We start from the raw sequence: 17,410 nt of genomic DNA, 5'->3' as shown, positions 1-17,410 counted from the left end.
GTGCCAGTGGCCCTGCTCACTCTAGCAGGCCTCCCCCAAGAGTGAGTGCTAGAAATCGGCAGTTCATATTAATTTCTTTCTTCTTGTTTGTTTGATAGGAAATATAATCTCTTTGTTTTGACTTGTGTTTCTTGGATTATCAGTGAAACTAGAGAATTCCCCTGTTTATTTAGCCGTTTATATTTCCTCTTCTAAAAATGGCTAATCCCTGTTCTTTGTCCATTTTTCTCTTAAGGTGCTCACCGCTTACAAAGAACGATTCTTCATAAAGAACGTTAGTATTTTGTTTTATATGTTGCAAATATTTTATCTATTTGTACTTAAATTTGTTTGCAGTATGTTTGGCATATATAATTTAAAAATTAATTATAGACAAATCTAGTAATTTTTTATTCTGTGGTTTTTTATTAAGATTTGAAGGACTTACACCAGCCTTATATTATATATATTTCTCTCTCTCTCTTTTTTAATGATCAGGAAAAGCCTTTATGTTGTTTGCTTAAATAAGTTATAGGGAATTACCTTCGGTGTTCTCTGATTTTTATTTATAATGGCTTACAAATAAAAGCCTGGGAGGGCTCTCCTGGAGCATAAGTGTCCTCAACCTTCAGCTTTCCTTGTTGCTACCAACTCTCTACCAGGGTAGATGTGGGGAGAAGGGAGAGAGAAATTAAACACGTTTCTAATGACTCTCTTTTCTTCTCTACCTTGAGGAACACTTCATGTACATAGAAATTACACTATGCATAATTATGTAGCTTCAAGGGTAGCCCACAGTAGCAAGAATAGTTTTTTCCTACTGTTCATTGTATAAAATTCCAGTTATAGTTTGAGTTAACTGGGGTTTTAAGGGTAGTCTGTGAACCTGAATAGAATTGTTTCAAGATCAAAATAGGTTACAAATAAACTTTGGGAGCATAGCCCATTTGAAGGTTGGGGCCGTTTGGTCAGTCTTCTTTAGGAGCCATGCCTAAGGACCAGGAATAGACTAATTGGTCTTAGATAACTCTGAGTCCCTAGTGATCCTGCAGCTTGCGTTTATAGTGAGATTTGTTTCCCAAGTTCTGTGAAGCAGTAGGCAGTCTGAGTGGTACATAGTAAGTCTCTTTCGGATCTATAATAGAAGAGCCTTGGCCATTAGAATTTCCTGCAATTAAATAAATTATATACTGCTACAAAGAGGTGGCCAACATAGAGAATATTTTGTAAAATTTTTAAAGAATATTTTGTAAATAAAGGCATATTCAGCTACAATTTTCTATTTTCCCTTTATATGGTGACTTTAAGGGTGATTTTTGGGACAACATGAATTTGACTGTTCCTTTTTTGGTGGGAAAAATTTTCTATATCTTTGTAGTCCAGTATGGTAATCACTAGCCCCAGGTGGCTGTTGAGCACTTGGATCGTGGGTAGTGTGACCGAGAAACTGAATTTTTTTTTTTTTTTTTTGTAGAGACAGAGTCTCACTTTATGGCCCTCCGTAGAGTGCTGTGGCCTCACCCAGCTCACAGCAACCTCCAACTCCTGGGCTTAAGCGATTCTCTTGCCTCAGCTTCCCGAGTAGCTGGGACTACAGGTGCCCGCCACAACGCCCGGCTATGTTTCGGTTGCAGTTTGGCCAGGGCCGGGTTTGAACCCACCACCCTCGGTATATGGGGCCAGCGCCCTACCGACTGAGCCACAGGCGCCGCCGGAGAAACTGAATTTTTAATGTTATTTAGTTTTAATTAATTTAAATTTCCATTTAAATAGCCAGGTGTATCTAGTAGTTGTTATATTGAAAAGCATTGTTTTAGAGGTTTATGTTGAGTAGAGTTGACCACAGAATTAGCTTTCTCCTTTTTTATCTGATAAAAAAGTCATAGGATATGTATAGAACTTTTAGGGGTCCTGTTTAGAGGAAACCACTATGAAAAGTTTAAAAGACATTTTTGAGACAGTCTTGAAAATTGAACATGGATTGGGTAGCAGGTGATTTTATGGAATTAATGTTAATTTTTTGGTATGATAATATCAATAGGTTCATATCATTAAAATACAACAGTGAAGTTTTCAGATGAAATAGTATGATAACTAGGGTTTGCTTTAGGAAAAAAGTATTGGCCAAAGAGTAGATGAGTCAGGTTTGACTAACAGTCACAATTTTTGCACTGTCTGATGACTTATGGGATTTATTGTATTGGTTTTATACTTATGCGTGTGATAGAATGTTTTCATAATAAACAGTATTGTGTTGAGAGAGCTCCTTGTAGGTCATTTAGGCAGCCTTCTGTCCAAGCTCATTTACTCAGCCATTAAATGGCAGAGAAAGGATTCAAATCCAAGTCACTTGGCTTTAAGTTCTGTTGATTTTCTATGACATCAAACTGTATATTCTAGACACCTGGTTCCACACTCTACCTGCTCCATGACTTTGACAAGTTATCTTGCACATTTTCCTATTTTATGGTAAGGCCAAATTTGGTGGGCGAGATGTCTACATAGATCAGTGGAGGGGAAGGTCTTTTATGGCAAATTGGATCAGGGTGGGATTTTACTGGATCCAGATTTGAGGACTGAAAAACAGTAGCTTGGGAAGGAAACCTGAGGAGAGGCAGCAGTAGCAGATTCAAGAAGAGAGAAAGAAGCATCAAGCTCTTTAAGAGGTCTGGAGTGGATAAGGCATAAAGGACAACAGGCATAAAGGCTGAACACACAGTTTGTGTAGAATTTTAAGGGTGTTGACTGTTAATTCTTGCTGGGAGATGGCTGTATACTTGAAGGACAATTTAACTGACTTGGCATGTGGCCAGATTAACATATCTCATTGTGAAATGCGTGTTCAACTGTGTCTGATTATCTCTATTTAATCTAAAATAATTATAATAACATAGAACTTTTATCCAGAGGGGCTATTGAGGTCATCTAATTCAACCCACATATTTCAAATTCATATCGCATTTCCAAATGGTAGTTGGCATTGAATTATGTTCCGTAGGGTTTCAGAATTTTGAGAGATGGGTAGATAATAGTTATAATTATTTAAGTAATACAACTAGTCAGTTGATTATTGGTTAAAAGCAGAGAAAAACAATTTTATTTATTTATAAAGTAAGATTTATAAAACAATTTATGACATATTATTACACTTAATGTGTATTGCACTTACATTTCTAGTATAAGGATTATTGTTAAGCAAGATTTTTCCAATCAGTAAATGAGTGGTCACATAGTATACATTTTACATTTATATTGCAAATACTCATATTTATATACTCATGTTTTATATTTCATGTCTGGAGTGGGGGAAGAGAGAATTTTAGCAAATAAGCCTTTAGTATTTAGGAATGAACTGTTCAGTAGAATGTGTGTTGTATGATTACCTCACTAGGATATGACTATATAGAAGCAAAACAAAAAAAAAGCATTATTAAAACATCATATTGGCATTGCAACATTTTTCTCGTATTTATTTGCATGTTTTTTGGGCCATTTGAATATTAAGTTCTACTTCTGAAAAATTTAGTTAAAAACAAGAAAAAGTGTTAAGCTTCTCATCCTATACCCAAACTATTCTATAGTCAAAAGCAAAAACCTCCCAATTTCTAAGTTTAATAACTTAGGTACTTATATTTGTCAGATACCATCAAGTTAGGACTGCCACATGCATTTGTTCATTTATTAAGTCACTACCTATAGAATTAATTTCATAACTTATTTTATGTTCTTATGGAGGATAAGAGGATGCATAAGACATTGTGCTGCTCTTATTGTGGTAAACAGATATGTAACTGAGTGGGATTGAGTGTGCCAGTTATAATGGAAGCATATGCAAAGAACAATGGGAACATTCTGGAGAAACCATTAGTTAGGAGATAGAATGAGGTTTGGTACAGACAGTTTTTACTGAGAACAGATAATAAATCAAGGTTGATTAGATTTCCTGTTATGTTAATATTAGCAACTGTGAGAACCAGATTTTTTAAAATCCATGCAATTCATCTGTCCTTAACTTTGAAGTTTATTTCTGGTTCATTTCTCCATTGTCTGTTTCAAATGTTTTTGTTCTGTAGCCTTTGTTCTTTGGATCCTGGTTGATATCTGGTCCATTTTGGATGACTGGCCTGGTTTTAAGCTATCTACTGGCACTCGCACAGTATACTACTACTGCAACCACTGTGCTTGACCTATTGCAGCTTAGGCCAGAGGAGTTTCCCTCACATGATCTGACCAGGCCTCCACAATCTTACTCCAATCAGGACTCCAATGTCTTTCACCCAATTTTGTTTTTCTGAGACTGGGTATTAGAAAGGAATGTCTCAGTGAATACTGGTGTGATATGGCTAGAGACTAGGGTACAGGGCATGTATTAAATTCACAAGTGAAGGCTAGACTGTGACAACCATAAATATATGGATTTTGGGTTTATTCTTCAGGCCAATGTTTTTCAGGAGCATGTGACACCATCATGTCTGTACCATGGAAAGGTAACAGTGTCATGACAGGGCACACGGAGGAGATATTGCAGTCAGAGAGACCAGTTAAAGGAGAGAGATGATGAGTCCCTGAGCAAAACAATAATAATGGAGAAGAAGAAATAAATCAGAAAAATTTCATAAATGGAACCAGTAAGATTTGGGAGTTAATTGGAAATTGAAGGTGAAGTAGAGAAAAATATTGAAGGTATTTTCAAGTTTTTTGGTTTGGATGATTGAACAGGGTTTGTAATTACACTTGTAATGTTAAAAAAAATTACACTTGCAATTATTCATTTAATGTCTGGCTTTTTCATTAGACTGAACTCCACAAAGGCAGAGACTTTCTCTTTCTTGTTTATATCTACTTTCCCTGGTACCTGGCTCATGTCCACCTATACTAATATGGATGTATATTCAATTAATAGTTGTTTACCAACTATCTTAACATATTTACTAAATTTTTATTGACAATCAGGTACTATTCTATATGAGTTTTGATACATTTAACTAATACACAAAATGCATGGGGATGAGCAGTTTCAGTAAAAAGATAAGGATTGTGTTTTGGACATACTGAGTTGAGATGTCATGGGACATCCAGTTGGATCTATACATCTGTCTAAATTCCACAAGTTTGATCTTGTTTAGAGATTCAGATTTAGAATATAAGTGGAACTGAAGCCATGGAAATTTGAGATTAATTAGTGGTTAAAGACAACTCTGGGAAATACAAATATTTAAGAACTAAATTGTGAAAGAAGAGCAAATCAAAGCCACTGAGGTTTTAGGAGAAAAATCTGGGGATAGTGTTGTCATCAGAAAGAAAGGGGGAGAGTTCAAGGAGTATGTCTTAGGGTAGATTATTTGGGAAATTTGAATCCCTAGAAGAGTTTTACAAAGGCCAGGGATTCCTGGAATTTTTATTATCCTTTTTTTTTTTTTTTGCCTCAGAATTTATGTTTGAGATGTCTATGGTCAAATTACTTTAACCTGTGGGGATTTCCTCCTATCTTAAGCCTATGAAATCCAAATAAAATTCCCTCTTTACTAGTCTGGTTCAGTTTATAAAGCCTTAAGATTATATTGCGGGACTATGAACTATAAGAGAAGACAAAATTTGAAAATAAGTTTTCACTTTTAGATGAAGTGTGTATCCTAAATTATTTTCTCTAAGCATTTTCATGGTCCATTGCCCCTTTTACTTGAATAAGTTTTGCTTTTCAATAGTGATAACACTTTTAAAGCAATTAAAAGACAAGGGAATTTCTAGCCATTGTAAATGATTGTTAATGCATTAAAAGGTATTATTATAACATTTGTGTGTATACTTGTGTGTGTGATCGAATGGGGAAGCTGTAATTCTTTGATTTGTAAGGCATTTTGAATTCCCGTGAATTTTTAAAAACAACAATAAAGATCACAATCTTTCTTTTATTCTCCTCATTTTCTTTGGAAAAGCAAATTATTTTAGCAATAGACTAGGTTCCTTAACATTCAACTAGCAAAAAAGAATTAAAAGACAGATAAAAGAAACTTTCTTGGAAAATAGAAACCCATGACTATGATGGATTTCTTTGTAAATAAACTCCATCAGTATGTACTGCATCCCCTCTAGATAATCAGTAAATTTGGGTTAGTTGATTAATTATTAGCAAAATTTAGAAATTACCTGATGTTTCAAAAACGACTGACTCATTGCAATTACATATAAAATCTTTAACCTTCTGCTTCCCCATCAGTTGTTTTGTGTAGTAGAAACTTCCCTGGCCCATTGGTCGTCAGGGTAGAGTCGCTCATGTTTTTTCGCCAGGTGCCAAGAAAATCTTCAACAGTGTCATCATCTGCCCAGGCACCATTAGCCCAGAAGAAAGTTCAGAGCTTGTGGGATATACATGAAAAAAATAAAAGCCACAGATTAGCTGGGACTGCATATATGTTTAGGACTAAAAGGCGGGGAAAAACTATTAAAAGAATTGTTCAGATTTTTTATTTAGCCCAACTTGCCTGGACTAGGATGGAAGTGATTTAAGGGGAATTGTTCTAATAACCCTTTCCCTGCTTTTTTGATAGGGATTAATTTTGCTGATAGATTAAAATCAAACAAACAAACCGAAAAAAAAAAGAAGTCCTGCTTTTACTTTTTTCTGTTTGATTTTTCTTAGCCCTAGCCATTTTCTTTGTCTAACAAATCTCACTGTCTTTGTTGATATTATATTCTCCTTTCCAGGCAACATTTCAGTCTCGCTTGGCTGACCAGAAGACTAAGGACTTGGCCTAAAGGAATGGTTGTTATTCAGCCAAGATTTAAGACAGGAGACAATAGGTTCTAATATTTTGTACAGGAAGATTAATATTTATTGCTTTGCATTTATTTGGAAATCTTATGAACTCTGCTTATAAATATTGTCTTCAAAATATTTGTTAAGTGAGTGAAATAACATTACATTCGGCAATGTAGGATTTAACTACCCTAACATGAACCCAGGAATGAAGGTTATACAATCCTAGGGTGTTTTTTCTTTAAGTGGCCATGTTACCAGTTCTTTTATAGTTAATTCCTCAGCTTTAAGTAAAAGGCATTGTACTTGGGGGATTATTGGAACCCCAGTGGTGGTCATAGATAGCTTCAGTCCTGTGTTCCTCTCTAGGAACCATGAAGAAGGTGACATAGGACATGCATGTCCTCTTCACACATTTTCAAACTGCTCACAGTTAAAATAATTTACAAAGCTTTCAAGTAGTCTAAGTTTTCTTTTAAGTTAGATATTTTGCTTTATTTTAGAAGACTGCTTTTTACGATTAGAAGTTGGAGCTTGTAGAATAGTCCAACCTTAAACCACTATTAAAACAAAAGGAAATGGTTAGGTTAAAAATAGGCTATCTAGAGTTCGATCGGTAGCGGGAGCGGAGAGCGGACCCCGGAGAGCCCTGAGCAGCCCCACCGCCACCGCTGGTCTAGTTACCATCACACATCGGGAGGAGCCGAGCTGCCGCAGCCGGCCCCAGTCACCATCACCGCAACCATGAGCAGCGAGGCGGAGACCCAGCAGCCGCCCGCCGCCCCCGCCCTCAGCGCTGCCGACACCAAGCCCGGCACTACCGGCAGCGGCGCAGGGAGCGGTGGCCCTGGCGGCCTCACATCCGCGGCGCCTGCCCACGGGGACAAGAAGGTCATCGCAAGGAAGGTTTTGGGAACAGTAAAATGGTTCAATGTGAGAAACGGATATGGTTTCATCAACAGGAATGACACCAAGGAAGATGTATTTGTACACCAGACTGCCATAAAGAAGAATAACCCCAGGAAGTACCTTGGCAGTGTAGGAGATGGAGAGACTGTGGAGTTTGATGTTGTTGAAGGAGAAAAGGGTGCGGAGGCAGCAAATGTTACAGGCCCTCGTGGAATTCCAGTTCAAGGCAGTCAATACGCAGCAGACCTTAACCATTATAAGGCGCTATCCACGTCGCAGGGGTCCTCCACGCAATTACCGGCAGAAATACCAGAATAGCGAGAGTGGGGAAAAGAACGAGGGATCGGAGCGTGCTCCTGAAGGCCAGGCCCAACAACGCCGGCCCTGCCGCAGGCGAAGGTTCCCACCTTACTACACGCGGAGACCCTATGGGCAGCGACCACAGTGCTCCAACCCTCCTGTGCAGGGAGAAGTGATGGAGGGTGCTGACAACCAGGGTGCAGGAGAACAAGGTAGACCAGTAAGACAGAATATGTATCGGGGATATAGACCACGATTCCGCAGGGGCCCTCCTGGCCAAAGACAGCCCAGAGAGGAGGGCAGTGAAGAGGATAAAGAGAATCAAGGAGATGAGACCCAAGGTCAGCAGCCGCCTCAGCGTTGGTACCGTCGCAACCTCAATTACCGACGCAGACCCCCAGAAAACCCTAAACCACAAGATGGCAAAGAGACAAAAGCAGCCGATCCACCAGCTGAGAATTCGTCCGCTCCCGAGGCTGAGCAGGGCGGGGCTGAGTAAATGCCGGCTTACCATCTCTACCATCCTCCGGTTTAGTCATCCAACAAGAAGAAACGAATATGAAATTCCAGCAATAAGAAATGAGCAAAAGATTGAAGCTGAAGACCTTAAGTGCTTGCTTTTTGGCCGTTGACCAGATAACTAGAACTATCTGCATTATCTATGCAGCATGGGGTTTTTATTATTTTTACCTAAAGAAGTCTTTTTTGGTAATAACAAACATGTTTTTTAAAAAAGCCTGGTTTTTCTCAATAACGCCTTTAAAGGTTTTTAAATTGTTTCATATCTGGTCAAGTTGAGATTTTCAAGAATTTCATTTTTAATTTGTAATAAAAGTTTACAACTTGATTTTTTCAAAAAAGTCAACAAACTGCAAGCACCTGTTAATAAAGGTCTTAAATAATGAAAAAAAAATAGGCTATCTACTTCTTGTTTTATTCCCCTTATATTCTGTGGATTCTTTTTAGTATATCCAGCAGTTAAAAATATTTTTGGCATGTTTGTAGAAAGTAGTATCAATAACAGTGTTACTATTTAAATCTTGGGATTTGTTTTGGTAAGAATAGGACTTGAAGCCATCTAATGAGGACTGAAAGCAGAGCGGGATATAGGAATTAATAACCTGTTATTCATTTTTTTGTTATTGAAACCTATCATGTTTAAAGGGTTTCTTGAACTGATAACACTTGATTTGATCACAGTCATTACTAATTAAGCTAATTAAGGAAATTGCTTTTTGGGATTTAACTTTGATGTGTCTTTTACTTAAAATATCTGTAGACTATACAGAAAATATGTTTCCTGCCTGACACCCTCTTTTGGTCTCGGTCATAATCCTAGTTTGGAGGGGGCATAAAAATGAAGAGGTAATGCTAAATTATCATTTAAAAGTATCAGTCACAATATACTCAGAAAAGACTGAACAGATGAAAAAAAAAAGCTAATCTGGGCAAAATGCCCAGAAATGCCAACAAATATAGCTTACTTTAGACTAAGAAAAGGAAAATAGTAACGAGTATATAAAATGTATGTATAGGATTCAGGAATTTTCTTCCTTTGCACAGGGTGGTCTCTTTTGCTTTAAGGGTCATTCTTCACTTGATCTTGGACAAAAGGCCGAGCAGTAATGAGACTCATTCTTATTTTTTTTAATAATACAGATTCTAACTAAGGGATTCAGTTATAGACACACACACACACACACACCCCTACCTCATAAGGCCTTTTAAAAAATCACAATGATCCCCATTGAGCCGCACTGGCCACAGAATAGGCTCATGTTATCTTCTCAACTTGTATATGCACTGATTCTACAAATTTCTTGTCCTGTAACTTTAGCCCAGTGGTTGAGAACCTTAAAATTCATAAAATATAAGTTCTTTTAGTTTTAATGCCTTCACTTTCAAAATAATTCTCCCTCCACAACTGAATGTACTGTTACTGTACATATTCTGGAATTTATAGAGCTTAGAAATGGATGATTCAGTAAGAGAGAGTTGGAACCAGCCCCTAAATTAGTTCATATATTCATTCAATAGTTATCTGTTGAGCATCTGTGTGCCAGGTATTAGGTATGGAGTTATGAAGACTAGAGACACGATTTCTTTCCTGAAGCCAATAGTCTAGTGGACAGACTCACTTGCAAACAATGAAAATACAATAAAACAATTGCTGTCAGGGAGATATTTACTAGTACAATAAGTGTGTGGGAGATGCAGTGTCCATGTTTGCCAGAAAGTGTCTGGAAGGTTTCCTAGTATGGGTGGGGTTTGGCCTGGACAGGAAGGGTAGGTAGGCATTTCCTAAGTGGAGAGGTGAGGGGGCTCTTCTTGATTGGGATGATTCATGTGTAAAAGCACAGTAGTCAGGAGAGAGCAAGGTAACTTATAAGTATGTGCAGAATGGGAGCAAGGTATGCTAGTAACACAGGTGGAAGATAGGGTGCACATCTGGGCAGGGTGGCTTCTGCAAGCAAAGAGCATCAAATGCCATGCTTGGAAATAAGAATTTCCATTTGTGTAATTGCATTCTCATGTGTTAGAAAGATTACTATGGTGACAGTGTGGAGGGTACATTGGAAGTGATTGAGTTGTGAGTTAGGACATCTGTAAGGAGACTATTTTAATATTATAGGCAAGAGGTAATAAGGGCTGAAATAGGGGAGTAGCAGTGAATATGGAAAGAGGAGATAGATTACAGCAATACTTGAGGTAAAATCATTTAATTGGTGATTAATCTGGTGTCAAAGGGGAAAGGAATACATTTAGGGTGATTCTTAGACATCCAGCTATTGTCAAAATATGGAATTGAGAGGGGCAAGTAGTCTTGCTTGATGAAATAGGAAGTTTGGTTTAGTTTGGATCTGGTATTCAAGGAAGTGGTCTGGGTTAAAGTTAGAAATGTCAGATCTTTTGGTGGAGGAGCAATCTTTGGGCCAAGGGAGTGACTGAGATCAATAGTCTAGTGGACAGACTAGACAATGGTTGTCTCAGTTATGGAGGTGAGTGAGGAGTGAGAACAGAAGCACAGAGGTAGAGCCAGAGGTGTGGGAGCACCATCTTCACAGGTGTGGGAATCAGTTACCAGATGAAGTCAGAACATGTGTACAGAGGTGATCATCAAGGGACTTGCGAGTGACTGAGACCATCACCACAGAAAGTTAGAGACATTAGGATGAATGAGACTCAGCACCCAGGGAGCTGTCAGAACAATGCTGGTGAATAAACCCACTCCACCGAATTGGAGCATCAGAGCCATGAGAGTGAGTGAGGGGGAAGTAAGACCCATTGGCACCCAAGTGACGTCAGAGACGTGGGAGTGGACAGAGCACCTACTGAGTGTGTAGGTGAGAGGTGGACCAAGGCCTACTCCCTGTGGGGCCCAACACTTTTGATACACTCAGTGAGGGAGAAAGAGGGCATGATATCACAGAGAGCAAGGCCGCAGAGTGGGTTATGCCTTCAGGTTGATACTTTGAATGTGTTCTAACTGAGAGGTTACCAAAGTGAGAGCCATGTCTGTGGGCTGAGGATGGAAGCCAGATTGTCTTGTGCAGTGAACAGGAGGTGAGGAAGTCCAGGCACTGAATGGAGTGAAAAAGGGATAGGCTTATGACAGTGGCTAGTGGAGAAAACAAGGCCTTGGGAAATAAAGTTCGTAAACTTTAAAGATGGGAGGCACTGTAATATGTTTCATAAATGCTGAGAGTAAAAGGCAGATTGGAGGCGAGAAACTCAAATGTAGGAACCAACTCCTTATCACTGTCCTCCCCTCTGCTTGCTTCTGCCAACTCGGGACTGGGCCTTAACATGTGTTGATGGGAGAGGGGTATTGATTTAAAGTTTTCTCCTACTTTCTTTGTCTGGTTTCATTATCAAGGTCATTTTGTCCTCAGAAAACGAATAAAGAAGAGTTTACACCTCTTTTATTTTTGGAAAGATTTTGTATAGAATTGATATTTTTTCTTTAAATATTCTATAGAGTTTTACCAGTGAAGCCATCTGGGCCTGAAGTTTGCTTTGTGAGAGGGTTTAAACTACAGCCAATTTCTTTAAAGATATAGAACTATTTAGAGTATCTATTATTTCTTTAGTGAGCTTTGGTAGCTTGTTCTTTCATGGAATTTATCCATTTCATCTGAATTGTTAAATTTTTGGTGTACTAGTGTTCATAACATTTTCTTATTCTTTTAATGTCTATGGAATCTTTAATGGTAATCCCTTTCTTATTTCTGGTTTGGTGATTTTTGTTCTTTTTTTGATCAGTCTTTCTAGAGGTTTATCATTGATCTTTTTGAAAAATCAGTTTTGGCTTTCTTATTTATTTTTTCTCCTTTGTCTGTTTTCTATTTGTTGATTTAGTTCACATCTTTGTTATTTCCTTCCTTTTATTTACCTTGGGTTTATTTTGCTCTTTTCTTTTTTATTTATTTATTTATTTTTTTTTTTGTAGAGACAGAGTCTCACTGTACTGCCCTCGGGTAGAGTGCCGTGGCATCACACACCTCACAGCAACCTCTAACTCTTGGGTTTACGCGATTCTCTTGCCTCAGCCTCCCCAGCAGCTGGGACTACAGGCGCCTGCCACAACGCCCAGCTATTTTTTGTTGCAGTTTGGCCGGGGCTGGGTTTGAACCCGCCACCCTCGGCATATGGGGCCTGCGCCCTACTCACTGAGCCACAGGCGCCGCCTTATTTTGCTCTTTTCAAGGTTTATAATTAAATCACTAATTTTAGACCTTCCTTGTTTTTAAATATAAGCATTTAGAGAGAAATTAGAAGCATTTTTTTTAAATTTTAAAACATTTAGGGTTTTCCTAAATATCTCATTATCACTGATTTCTAATTTAATTTCATTTTGGTCAGAGTTACTTTGTAAGATTTCAATTCTTTTAAATTTAATAAGACTTATTTTATTGACAAACATATGGTTTATCATGGTTAATGTACCATGTGTACTTAACAAGAGTCAATATTCTGCAGTTTTGGAGTATACTATTTTATAGATAAAAATTAGATCATAAATCTTCTATGTCTGGGCTAACTTTCTTTTGTTTTTCTATCAACTATTAAGAGAGGGGTACTAAAATTTCTTGTATGATTGTGAACTTATCTACTTCTTCTTTTAATTCTGTCAATTTTTGCTTCAAGTAATTTTAGGTTCTTTCAGGCACATACATTTATGATTGATGTCTGTTTGAAAAATTGCCTTTTTATCATTATGAAGTATCCCTCTTTATCTTCAGTAATATTCCTTATCTTAGCGCTTATTTTATCTGATTTTAACATCTATTCCAACCTTCTTATGCTTATTGTTTACATGATCTATCTTCTTCTACCTACTTAGTTTTCTCTTGTAGGGAAAGACTGATTTGTTTTAAAAAATCAATTCTGATAACTTCTGCCTTTTAATTGAAATTTTAGTGCATTAACATTTAATGTTATAATTAATATGATTAATTGAAGCCTATCATTTTATTATTAATTTATGTTACCCCGTCTTTTTATATTTGCTGTTTGCCTGTTTCCCCTTTCCTGCTTTCTTTTGGATTATTTTTTAGAGTTTCATTTTAATTTATCTTTGAATTTTTAGATATAATTCCTTGCATTATTTTATGAATGATTGCTTTATGTTTTACAATGTACATTCTTAACTTTTGCAGTCTACTTAGAATTAATCTGATACCAATTCATTTAAAATGTAGAAACCCTGCAGTTATATTAGTTCATTTATCATATTCCTCACCTTCCTTTGTATTATAGTTGTTATATGTATTATAAACGTCAGTATACATATGCATTATTATAATTTTTTATAACATTTTTATAATTATTGCTTTAAGCTGTCATACATATCTTTAATTAAAAAATTAAAAATGTAAAATAAAATTATGGTTTTTAATATTTACCCAAATATTGACTGTTTCCAGTGCTCTTAACTTATTCCTAAATTGACATCTGAATTTCCCTATGGTATAATTTCTTTTCAGCTTGAGGAACTTCCTTGTTTCTATAGTGTAGGCCTGATGTAATGAATTGCCTTAGTTTTCCTTTAGTAGAAAATACCTTTGTTTCATTTATATTCTTGAAGCATATTTTCACCATATGTAGGATTCTTTAAGGATATTATTCAATTGCCTCATAAAATAAGTAGAGAAGTATTTGGGCTTTATTGTTTCTGACGAGGAATCCATGAAAATTCTAATTCTTAGGCTGGGCACAGTGGCTCATGTCTGTAATCCTAGCACTCTGGGAGGCCGAGGCGGGTGGATTCCTTGAGCTCATGAGTTCGACACCAACCTGAGCAAAAGAGAGAGCCTGTCTCTACTAAAAATAGATAAACTGAGTCAAGAGGATCCTTTGAGCCTAAGAGTTTGATGTTGCTGCAAGCTATGACACCACAGCACTCTATCCAGGGCAGTAGCTTGAGACTCTGTCTCAAAAAAAAAGAAAATTCTAATTCTTGTTTCCCTATATGTAATGTATTATTTTTTATGGCTACTTTATTTACTTATTTATTTATTATTTATTTATTGTTTGGGATTCATTGAGGGTGCAAAGAATTAGGTTATACTGATTGCATTTGTTAGATAAAGTCCCTCTTATAATTGTGTCCCACCCCCAAGAGGTGTGCCGTACACTGTGACCTCCCCCACTCCTTTCCCTCCTCCCTTCTCCCCGCTACCTCATTCCCCATCCCTCCCCTTGTATTAGCTCATCTACTGTATGGCTACTTTCAATATTTTTTCTTTATTTTTGGTTTTCGTTAGTTTGATTATGATGTATCTAGGTGTTGATTTATTTATATTTTTATATTGTGGTTTTCTAAACTTTTTGAGTCAGCAAATGTATTTCTTTTATCAGATTTGGGAAGTTTTGCCACCATTTCTTTAAATATTGATTTTCTGCCCCACTCTTTCTCTCAGCTATTCTTCTGGGGTTTCAATTGTCTATATTTCTGACATTTTCAAATTGTCCCACAATTCCAAAATACTTTGTTCATTTTCTTTTAGTTTTTTTCTCTCCTTCAGGGGGGATGATTTCAATTCGTCTATCCTGTAGTTTATTCTTTCCTCAGTCATCTCCAGTTTGTTATTAATCAGACCCACTGAGTTTTTTTACCTTTTTAAAAATTTCAGGTTAATATGAGGATACAAAAATCTGCTGATTTTTATCTCAGATATTTCTAGTTTTCAATTATAAAATTTCTATTCTTTTTTTTGCATTTCCTAGTTGTCCTCTGACATGTCCAATATTTAAGTCAGTCTGAACATATATGTCTTTTCCTTACCAAACATACTTGAATAGCTGTTTTAAAGTACTTGTTTGGTATTTCTGATATCTATGTTATCTTTTCTCAGAGGTTTTAGTCAGGTAGAGGAATTACCCAACAGGAAGAATTTATCTCGGATACTGTGGCTGTTATGTTGGCAAGTTTCTTGATTTTGTTACATTCTTCTAAAGAGTGTAACAAAAATCTTTACACTGCAAAATTCTCATGCCTTTAGTGGGCAGTGGCATAGATCTCAAATCAGTTCTTCAAACATTAGCTACGAGCTACTTTCAAATTGCCCCTCATATATATGGTACTGGAGTTAGCCAGAGATGTGGGTTAAGTTTAACCATAGTATTTTCTTTCTTTCTTTTTCCTTGGGCTTCCTCATGACTCTCCAGCAGCCGTAGTTCTAGGCTCTTTCCCCCAGTTACTTCCAGTCAGAAAGGTGACAAGAGTTATCATTGCCCAACCTCGCCCCGTTCCAGTGCCACCACCACTGGTACTGCAGCTGCCTCCAGGAACAAACTGCATGAAAGCCATTTGCTCTAGGTGTTCATTTCTCTCCAACATCTGTCTACCTTAAGTCTCCAAAGCCCTCAAATAGGTTTTCTCCCTAGAATTTATATGTTATTTATAGGAGGACTGGTCTATAAGGAACTCACTTCTCTGCACCCTGAGTCAGCTAAATTCTGTGTTAAATCCAGCCAGCTGCTTGTTTTTATTAGTAAGGTTTTATTGGAACTCAACAAAAGTGGTTATATATTGTCTATGACTACTTTTATGCCGTAATGGTGGAATTGAAGAGCAGTTGTAACAAAGACCAAAGCCTAGAAAGACTCAATAAATATTTATTATTGGCCCCTTTGCAGAGAAACTTTGCTGACCCCTGCTCTGTATCAAAAGGAGAATTCACCTGACAATTTGACCTCTGGTTCAGTGATTAGATTTTATTTCAGCTGCCTTTAAGCATACTAGCACCGTAAACTAGAACATCGTCTGGAATTGCTTCTCTGTACGAGCACTCCTGTCTCAGGAGAAGCAGCATCCCTCCTTTGTGTACACCTATGCCACTTACTTGATCTCCTGAGCATCACTGAGTCTGAATCTCTTAGCATCCTCGATTTCTTTTTCTCCACTTAACTCATTCTATTCAATATGCAGATAAACCCAGATTTTTAAAAGCTCTTAATTTGACGTTTGTATCCCCTCAAGCTACCTGTATGTTACCTTTCTGTTTTTCTATGTAACTTCTCAAGAGTTATCTCTTTTCAATACTTCTTCACCACAAGTTCATACTACTCTTTACAATATTGCATTTTCTCCAAGCATGTTTTTGAAATTTTTCTTTTGAAAGAAAACATGAGCACTGAAACATCTATTCAGATTTCCTCTTTAGACTATCTTATTTCATTTTTCAGTGACATCTGAGTCTATTGAATTAAGCTTTCCTTCTGTGATTTCCATGTCATTTTCATGTTTGTTTTTTCTCCTCAGTGGAGCTCTTCCCATTGCTGGCTCTTCTTCCATCTCTGAACTATGGCATTCTTCAAGTTTTTTCCTTGGGCTTATCTTCTTTTCTCATTAGAAATTTCATTTTCTTTAGTTGTTCCAGTTAGTCCTTTTATGCTGATGTCAAATCTAAAATGTATCAATGCTTTAACTTAAATACATGGAGAAAAATCTGGCTCTACCTCTTACCATGACTTTACACAAGTTGTGTAGCCAAGATCTTTAGGACCCAGTTTGGGTAAAATAATAGTGCCTTATCTTATAAACTTGCTTATCACGTTGACATGCATAGTTTACAGTATACATATAGCACACAGTTAATGCTCAAATACTGGTAAATATTATTAAATCCATATCGATAGTCTTTATCTTTAGAATTTTGACTTAAAAATTCAGTACCCTAAAGGATCTGTATGTGTTAAATCAGCATCTCCAAAATAGTACTGCCCCTAATGTGCCTTTTACTGTGAATGTCACCACCCTCTCCCAGGTATCCAGGCCCCAAACCATGGTATCGTCTAATTAATGGGCTTGTTCTTTGGCCCTTTACATGCAATAGTAATTTGCTTAGACAAATAAATACTCTCTTGGAACATTATTCTCATGTATTTCTTTCTTCTCAATACTCTCCCATTTATTTTAGTTTTTCAAAAAACTCTTACTCCTTCTCTTTAGGGTCATTT

The 17,410-nt window shown here is 37.0% G+C and overlaps 1 protein-coding gene and 1 pseudogene across 3 annotated transcripts in view; both read left to right on the top strand.

The window, feature by feature from the left end:
• ATG10 (autophagy related 10) overlaps positions 1 to 17,410 on the top strand; it is a 299,393-nt gene that overhangs the window by 160,385 nt on the left and 121,598 nt on the right. For 2 of the 3 annotated variants that reach the window (XM_053587322.1, XM_053587317.1), the window contains exon 4: positions 236 to 274. The exons of the other annotated variant lie outside the window; for it this stretch is intronic. In XM_053587322.1, coding sequence (XP_053443297.1) covers positions 236 to 274 — 39 coding nt within the window. The remainder of the gene's footprint in view (positions 1 to 235; positions 275 to 17,410) is intronic. 3 annotated transcript variants of the gene reach the window in all.
• On the top strand, positions 7,459 to 8,833 carry LOC128583220 (Y-box-binding protein 1-like; annotated as a pseudogene).

Source organism: Nycticebus coucang, chromosome 1 (assembly GCF_027406575.1).
Source record: "Nycticebus coucang isolate mNycCou1 chromosome 1, mNycCou1.pri, whole genome shotgun sequence".
Classification (NCBI taxonomy): domain Eukaryota; kingdom Metazoa; phylum Chordata; class Mammalia; order Primates; family Lorisidae; genus Nycticebus; species Nycticebus coucang.
Note: the sequence above shows the minus strand (reverse complement) of the source record. Positions and strands in the feature narration are given on the sequence as shown.